Source organism: Galeopterus variegatus, unplaced genomic scaffold (genome assembly GCF_000696425.1).
Source record: "Galeopterus variegatus unplaced genomic scaffold, G_variegatus-3.0.2 Scaffold1751, whole genome shotgun sequence".
Classification (NCBI taxonomy): Eukaryota; Metazoa; Chordata; class Mammalia; order Dermoptera; family Cynocephalidae; genus Galeopterus; species Galeopterus variegatus.
In genome coordinates, this window is record NW_007727862.1 from 132,326 (window position 1) to 140,954 (window position 8,629).

At 45.3% G+C, this 8,629-nt stretch overlaps 1 protein-coding gene across 1 annotated transcript in view; it reads right to left on the reverse strand.

The window, feature by feature from the left end:
• LOC103595352 (signal transducer and activator of transcription 5B-like) overlaps window positions 1-8,629 on the reverse strand; it is a 22,150-nt gene that overhangs the window by 4,072 nt on the left and 9,449 nt on the right. The window contains 10 exon segments of the mRNA XM_008578737.1: window positions 289-459; window positions 1,350-1,480; window positions 1,746-1,840; window positions 3,079-3,285; window positions 5,960-6,052; window positions 6,713-6,835; window positions 6,944-7,031; window positions 7,380-7,559; window positions 7,974-8,129; window positions 8,615-8,629. Of these exon segments, the coding sequence (XP_008576959.1) occupies window positions 289-459; window positions 1,350-1,480; window positions 1,746-1,840; window positions 3,079-3,285; window positions 5,960-6,052; window positions 6,713-6,835; window positions 6,944-7,031; window positions 7,380-7,559; window positions 7,974-8,129; window positions 8,615-8,629 (1,259 nt within the window).

Genomic DNA, 8,629 nt, shown 5'->3' on the forward strand with positions numbered 1-8,629 from the left:
CACTCTCCCAAGTGAGCCATGGGCCAGCCCTCCTAATTTAGTTTGGTTTAAACTTGTATTAAAAGCAATTTGTTCTCTTCGATTTGATATTTGGGATTAGATGTGTTTTCTGTATGACTGAAGAATATAGCCTAGGGTTTACATCTGCCCTGGATAATGCTGAAACAGCAGTAAACGAACGCTAATTGTGTAGGGTTTCACACAAAGAGAGACAGACACACTCACATACAGACAGAGAAACAAAAATAAAATCACAACAAAATCAAATCAAAATGCGAACATTGTTACCAGTGGCAGGCTCGCATGGAACTGGTGTGTAATATTTGGAGTACACTTCATCTTTTGGCCGATCAGGAAACACGTATATAAGGTAATTCAAGTCCCCCAAGCGGTCTGCCAGGGACCGGATGGAGAAGTCTCTGGTGGTAAAAGGCATCAGATTCCAAAACATTCTTTCCTCTAGATCAATAAACAGAATAATCACTTTCTAAATATGATTTCTGAATAGGAAATCTTAAAATCCAAATGTACTACAAATTCAAGCTCTCCATTAAAATTGCCCCAATAGAAGTCTCCATTTTAAATAGCCACAGGCTGTAGAGAAAGTAGTTTTTAGGAGCCATAGGTAGACAAGCAGGTAATGCACGCATCACTTCCCCAGAGAGCCAATGATCTCAGGTATTTTCAAGTTCAAACAGTATCCCATCCCTCTCTCAAAGAAACAGTTCTTACTGACCCCAATCCCTGACTTCCTGTACAAACGTATGTCAGGGAGCTAGGAAGCCTGTCTACAGCCAGAGAAAGCTAAGCGCTATTAAAAGTGATTAAAATCTTTAAGTCATACAAAACAAGCTAGCAAGCTTCTCTTATCTTACTGAGAGCCAAAGGAAAGTGCTAACGTTCTTGGATGGAAATGGTCAATGGCAATACTCTTAGGTTAATTAGGGTAAAGGAATAATCGAAATAGTATATTATCACTCTAACGACACCAAATCACCAAAGTGATTCTTCACTGAAATTCAGAACTCCAGGTTGAGGAATAATAAGGCAGGCCTTTTAATGGGGAAGCAGCTGAGATTTTCCACAGACTGCTGTATTACACGAAACCATGTCATGGCTACACTTTTGTGTTCCTCAAAATTATTCACTGTGTTTCCCATAATAAGGTTTTTCATAGGCTCCTGTTGTTATTAGCAGCACTGTCATGGTTATAATTTGTGTTACCCATAATTAGTACTGGCCCCAACAAATAATCAGTACTCAAATAAATTGTTAAGGTAATTTTTCAGCAAAAGCAGCTAACCTTGGACGTAAAGCCAAGGCATGTCTTAAAAAGGGAGGGCACTCACGAGAATCAAACTTCCAAGCAATGGTGATGCCGCCAATTTCTGAGTCGCTGAATCTCAGCAGAAAGGTCCCATCTGGCTTGTTAATGAGTAGGTCATGGGCCTGCTGCTTGTTCACGAAACCCAAAATGGCCCTGAATCACGAAGGCCAAAGGAGCAGAAGCAGAGAGTGATGTATTAACACCAGGAAGAAGACCTTTGTACTCTATTGCTGACTTAGAAGTGACGACTCTCACCCGTCATTCCAATGAGGCTTGAGATGTTTTTTTAACACTTCCATAAAACCCAAAATGGCCCTGAATCACGAAGGCCAAAGGAGCAGAAGCAGAGAGTGATGTATTAACGCCAGGAAGAAGACCTTTGTACTCTATTGCTGACTTAAGAAGTGACGACTCTCACCCGTCATTCCAATGAGGCTTGAGATGTTTTTTTAACACTTCCATCACACCATCAAACCACTGCCAGAAAGTGTAATTCCGTCCTGGTAAATTCTCCTGGTTGGAGATACAACGAACACAGCTAAGCAAGAGTAACACTTGAGATATCCCCTGCATATACTTCAGCTAGAAAAGTAAATGGAAAACAAACATCTACACTGTCAGAAGCACACAGATATACCTGCCTACTTGAATTTTACCAACTGGTCCTAGAACCAAAGAACAGAACGGAGAAAAAAAGAGGGAAGGAGGGGAAAATACCAAAGTGCAGTTACCAGAACCCAGTGGTCCCCTGCTACAAACACTGTCGCCTGGATCTGGGCTCATTAGTCCCTCTCTGCTTCCTTTCTTTTGTTTTTTTTCCATTGCACATACACTTTTATTTGGCTGAAATATCTCTTGCTATGTCTGATGTGTGGTCTGTGACCAGCAGCATCAGCATCACCTAGGAGATTCCGAGAAATGCAAATTTCCAGGCCCCTTCTCAGATCTGCTGAATCACAGCCTGCATTTTAACAGCCCAGTTGATTCATCAGTTTGAACTGGATTAGATCACATTGAAAGGCCACACATACAGCTTCATCTCACAGATGTTCCCAATGGTTATCAGCAAAATCCAGCTACCTGATTCTATTGGAAGGCAGTGGCTTTACTGTAATGGCCAAGATAGACCACTGAGACCTCCTGCTTCCCTTATCAAACATCCTCTGACTACCAGCAAACCTGTTGGCCAGCTTGTTAACACAAAACCATTTAGAAGACTCAGAGACCATGACCTCTCTGAATTATGGGCATTTTAAAACTCGCGGTGGGAGTGTAAGAAAAGAAACAAAGTTAAATTGAAAATCAGTCAAAGATTTGACCAATGACACCTAAATTACCAGATGCTAGAGGAGAATTTCTTTCCTCAGCATCCCGTTTTGTGGATTGAGGGTCCCATGGGAGCCTGACCTGGCATTACACATCAGAGAGTGAGTGGGACAGAACCACGGGATTCTGTTCACCTAAAAGCTTTACTTCTCATGAGTTACGTTAACATCTGCTTTGCTCCATTTCCTTTATAAAGGAAGAAAATGCACTAACTTAGCACACATAGGCCAACCTACTCAAAATATGCAAAGATATAATCTTCTATATGAGACCTGGATAACTCTCAAATTGCCCGTCTACTCAGAAGCTTCTATTATTTTTGGTACATTTTATTAGAGACATGAAGAACAAAGTCTCAGGGAAGAGACTCATGAAGGCCTCTGGTTTGGAGTGGCTGATCTAAGAGAGCTGGCTGGGCCCCTCACCCTGTTGAACTGGGACCAGGACACCGACATGCTGCTGTAGTCCTCCAGGTGGCTGCTGCTGCTGTTGAACAGTTTCTGCGCCAGGAACACGAGGTTCTCCTTGGTCAGGCCCCGGTTGCTCTGCACTTCGGCCTTGAATTTCATGTTGAGCGCCTCACACAGCTGCGGCCACAGCACTTTGTCAGGCACGGCGAATGGCACCCTGCCCTGAGAGGGAGAGAAGCCAGAATCTCATGAGAAAACAGTGCCATGATTTATTCTCTCGAGCCACAAAAGAAAAACATCGATGGCTGGAAGTAGTTACAAACACTTGTCTTGCTGAGCCTTAGGATAAATTCACGCTTCCTTGTAGTATACAGTTGTGTGAAATTCAGGTGGTTCTATTTTACCTTCTTTACACACAACTAGAAGGTAACTGCATGCTATCTATGCTGTTTTGTAAATAAGCTGTTGAAGCTACCTTCTATTCCTGTGTTCTAACAGCCACAAAAACAAAACATAACCAAGGTCTGGCTCTTATACTGTAAAGTCAAGGGGAATTCAGAAATCTAAGACTGGTTCTCTAGGTGCAAGGAGAGACAGAGTGTGTTTGTGTGCACAAACACACGCACACGTGTGTACACACATGTAGTACTTGCCTTTGACTTCTTCTGGCAAGAACTCTAGATCAAGGTGAAACAACTTGGTATGGGAGAGTAGAAATTTCCAGTTGGACGACTTTATTGACGAACAGGTCAGAATATAATTTATTTGTGTGTGTGTGTGTGTGTGTGTGTGTCCGATAAGAGGATCGCAACCTTTGGCTTGGTGTTGCCCGCACCGCGCTCAACCAGTGAGCGCACCGGCCATCCCTATATACACTCCCGAGTGTGCCACGGGGCCGGCCCAGAATATAAATTTTTAATAAACTGATTTTCATCACATTTAGCCATAGTACTTCATTTTATTTTGTTATAAAATTTTTTGAATAGACAATTCCTTCACATGATATAAAATTCAAAAAGCACAGAAAGGTATACAGTGAAGTCACTTCCCAATCCCTGTCTCCCAGCGACCAAGTTCTTTCCCTCAAAGGCAACTAATCTGGTTTCTTGTGCATACTGCCAAAGATATTTTCTGCATGTCAGCAATTACATATAATTTTTCCTTTTTTAAAAAACATGAATGGTAGCATAATCCATACGTTCTGCATCTCTCTTTTTTCACTTAATACTACATCTGAGGGCTGGCTGGATAGCTCAGTTGATTAGAGCATGGTGTTGTAACACCGAAGTCAAGGGTTAGGATCCCCGTACTGGCCAGCCGCCAAAAAAAAAACAAAAAAAAACTACATCTGAGAGACATCGTATCATTCCTCTTTTTATTTTATGGGTGCTAAAAATTCTACAGTATAGAGGAATAATAATATATTTTCAGACCCACCTCCACACATGAACATCTATGTAACAGCCTCTGGTCTTTAGCTATTACAAACAATGCTGCAATGTACTGATGCAATCTGACATATTCCCATAAGTATTTATTTTAAAATAGCAAAAGATGTGCACTAGTCATTAACATAACTGAAAATGTTAAGTGATGACTAATTTTAGTTGTCAACTTGACTGGATTGAGGAATACCTAAAGAACTGGTAAAGCACTGCTTTTGGGTGTGTCTGTGAGGGTGTTTCCAGAGAAGACTGGCATGTGAGTCAGCAGACTGCGTGGGGAACAACCGCCCTCAATGTGGGCAGCACCATCCAATGGGCTGGGGACCCAGAGAGAACAAAAAAGGAGAGGAAAGGATTTCCTCTCTCTCTCTCCTTGAGCTGGGACACCCTCCTCCGGCTGCCCTTGGACATTGGAACTCCAGGCTCTCAGGCTTTGGAACTCCGAGACTTACACCAGTGGCCCCCCTGGGTTTTCAGGCCTTCAGCCTTGAGAATCGCACCATCAACTTCCCTGGTTCGGGGGATGTGGACTTGGACTGAGCCAGGAGGCATTTTTTAAAAGGAGCCACAAACTCAGGGTTTGTAGCACAAGCATGGTAGCATCTCTGATAAAAATTTTACCTTTGCAGTAAAATATTGCTCCCTAAAGAGAACTGTTGGGAATGCCAATGCTCTTCACACTAGCCATTAGAGAAGGACATACTTTTATGTTCCAAATATCACAAACATTTAATCACACTTTTATGGACTAGTTTCTATCAGAAATACGCAACACACAGACCTTTGCCTACTGAAAGATTTTGAAAATGCTCATCACGCAGCATATTAGTGGTATTCATACGGTATTGGGTGCATAAACACAAAATTATATCTGTTCCTTTACACAAAACATCTTGTTCTTCATGAGAGACTTGGAATGAATCACAGAATCTAAAATTTGGAATGGACATTTGATGTCATCCTCATTTATTGGAAGGAAGATGACATGAAGCAACGTCTAAGCTGAAGTAACCTCTTGAGAGGTCTAACCTCTAGAAGGAAGCTGGGAGTCCCAAATCTCTTTCATGGTTTCACCCCACAATTCAAGACAATATTTACTGAGTATTGACTATGTGACAAGCATTTTCTATATTATCTGTGTGATCTTCCTAGCAGTGCCTTGTGTGGCAGACAAGGTCATCATCCTTGTGTGGCAGACAACTGGAAACTCAAGCTCAGAGAGGTAAGGTGGACCGCCCACGGCCATGGAGTGAGGAAATGGTGGAACCTGAATTCACGCTTTGGCCTGACGTTGAGTCCATGCTCTTCCACCTTCCACATTCTTCCTATTCTGCCTCCCTCCAAGGAAAACAGCATTTTTTCCTATGCTTTTGGTGGGGATAATATGTGAAAGAGATTCATGACACCAGCATCGAGATCTTCAGACCCACATGCCCAAAGAATGCACTTACAGGCTCTGCAAAAGCATTGTCCCAGAGAACAGTGGCCGTCGCATTGTTGTCCTGGCTGCCATGAACAATCACCACCACTGGGAGTGACAGGGTCTGAAAAGACACAGGAGAAGGCTTGAGCAGCCACAAGCCTCAAGTTCTTTCCCCTCTCTTCTTCTTTCCTTATTATCACACTTTCATTCTCCAAGTTTCAGTTAACGTCACCCTCCAATGATCAGAGAAGGACATACTTTTATGTCCCAAATAGCAACAACACCTTAATCATGGTTTTATGGACTACTGTCTATCAGAAATTTGAATGCCTCTAGGAATAACATGACTTTTCACACCGGCACAATCTTAGAAGTGTTAGATATTTTCAAAGCAATGCTGCCAGGATATTTCTGAAGGATGGAATAACTTTCTCAAAGTTACATGGAGAACGAGAGAGAGAAAAGAGAGAGTATGGAGACGTTTTTGGGAAAAAGTAGCAGGGAGCAAATGCTCAAAACTTACGACATGAGTAATATTTCTCATGATCCATTTTTTACTTATCCCTCCAGCTATTTCAGTCCATTATCATGTGTTCATGTCCTAAGAGAACCTCAGCGATACAGTCCTAAGGATGAAGTCTCCCCATTTTCTGTTCATCAATAGTCAAACAGAAGATACCATGTGATAAAACCAATTCTTTTAGGACATAAAGTCCACACACACACACACACACACACACACACACACACACACACACACACGGCTAAGGGAGAGTTTTACCTTGACCTGGAAAACTAGCTCATTTCCTCCAACACTGAACTGTGATTCGAACAGGATTGTAAATTTTTCTTCTGTCACTGACTCTGCCCCACGACGATCAGACCTCTTAATTCGTTTCAGGGACTACACAGGAGAAACATAAGATGATAAATATAAGATGAAACATAACGTCATAGTTGTTTCCCTCAAACAACTAGGGAAAATTCATTCCTCCTCTTCTCCCGTCCTCACCATATTCCTGAAGTGGGCGCTGAGGGTGCCCGTGGCTTGGTGATACTCCATGACACAGCAGTTGTTCAAGATCTCACCACTGTAATCACTGAAAATCAGAGAAGGACCAGCTCCAAATCCACACCAGGGTCTCAGCACATGCGGGGAAAGGAACATACTCGGGGAAGGAGGAAATAAAAGAGGTAGCTAAAACTGTATGTCATTTAGAGAAAACGTTAGCTGTATAAAATATACAAGTAATTTTCTTGGATACATCCCTACTAAATGAAACAAAAATCATACTATCTTCATGGAAGTATCCCTTATATTCATTCTCTGAGATCCTGAAGAGGCCAGAAGGGCAAAAAGGGATCTGACAGAGCAGGCACAATTACTTTCTTCCTCCTGCAAGGACACAAGGAAAGTAGCAGGGACTGAGAAGCAGCAGCACAATTACTTGCGGGTGTTCTCGTTCTTGAGCAGAGACTTGGCCTGCTGCTCACTGATGATGGTGGCCTTCACCTGCGGGGGGTTCATGTGCACGTTCAGCTTCCCGCCCACCAGCAGGCGCACGGTGGCTGCAAACTTGGTCTGGGTCTTCAGGACCTGAGGGGGCTGCTTCTCAATGATGAACGTGCTGCAGGGGACACAAGTGACCAGACGGAAGATGAGCTGCTGGCTCAGGGGAAAAGGTCTGTGTGGGGAGATGGCCTCGCACGGGGCTCAGCAGGTGAGGGCAGAGCACGCGGCACAGTGTCTGCTCTCAGGAAGGCCACCGAGAGTCGGGAGGACGGTGGGGAGGGAGGGAAGTGAACGCAGCAGTTGGCAGAGGCTGCAGGCACAGGACATCTGTCACACTGTCCACAACAGAAACTGGGCAAGGGCAGCCCAAGAGGCCAGAGCAGCTGGAGACTGAGTGGGGAGGGGACATGAGGCAGATGGAGGGAGGACTGAAACCGGCTCCTGGGCTGGAAAGCACCTGCTGCCTCCCACCTGCCCACCGTGTGTAACTGCCCCTGCCCCGCTGCAGTGGCCAAGAGCCAGCAGTCACCTGGTCACCAGGGCTGAGATGATGTCTGTGATGGTGGCGTTGACCTCAGCCAGCATCTCCTCCACTGGGCCGGGGATCGGCAGCTGCTGGCACAGGTGCTCGGCCCTGCGGATCTGCTGCCGGTTCTGCCAGATGATCTCGGCCAACTTCTCACACCTGCACAGGAGCCCAAGAGCCACGGGAGGACGATGGCTTTCCCCCCACCCCAGGCCAGAGGCGGGGAGCTCCCATTCTGGGACTGCCCCTATGACGCAGCTGCACCCTCACCCAGCAGGCCTCACCCAGGAAGGCCGGCTGCTTTCTGCCCCCTCCAATCGACTAGTGGAGAGCAGAGCCCCTGCCTTCCAGAAGTACAGAGAAACCCACAGCAGGGGCCGCCCCAATTTGGGCCCAACCAGCCCTAGTGTCACTCTGCACACCGAGCCCTGCCCTGTTCCTCAAGACTGTGACTCCCTTCCTGGGAGGTGGCACGGGATGGGGACCCCTGCCTGGATTGGGAGCCAGGCCCACTGGTGAAATAAGAGCTGTCACAAGTCACAGGGGACCTGCCACATGTGCCAACACGGAAGGCAGAGGCACCTGCTCGTGCCACCACCCCAAGCCCTGCGGCGCTGTCTGCTTCCCACCCCCACACCCATTACCAGGACTGCAGCACG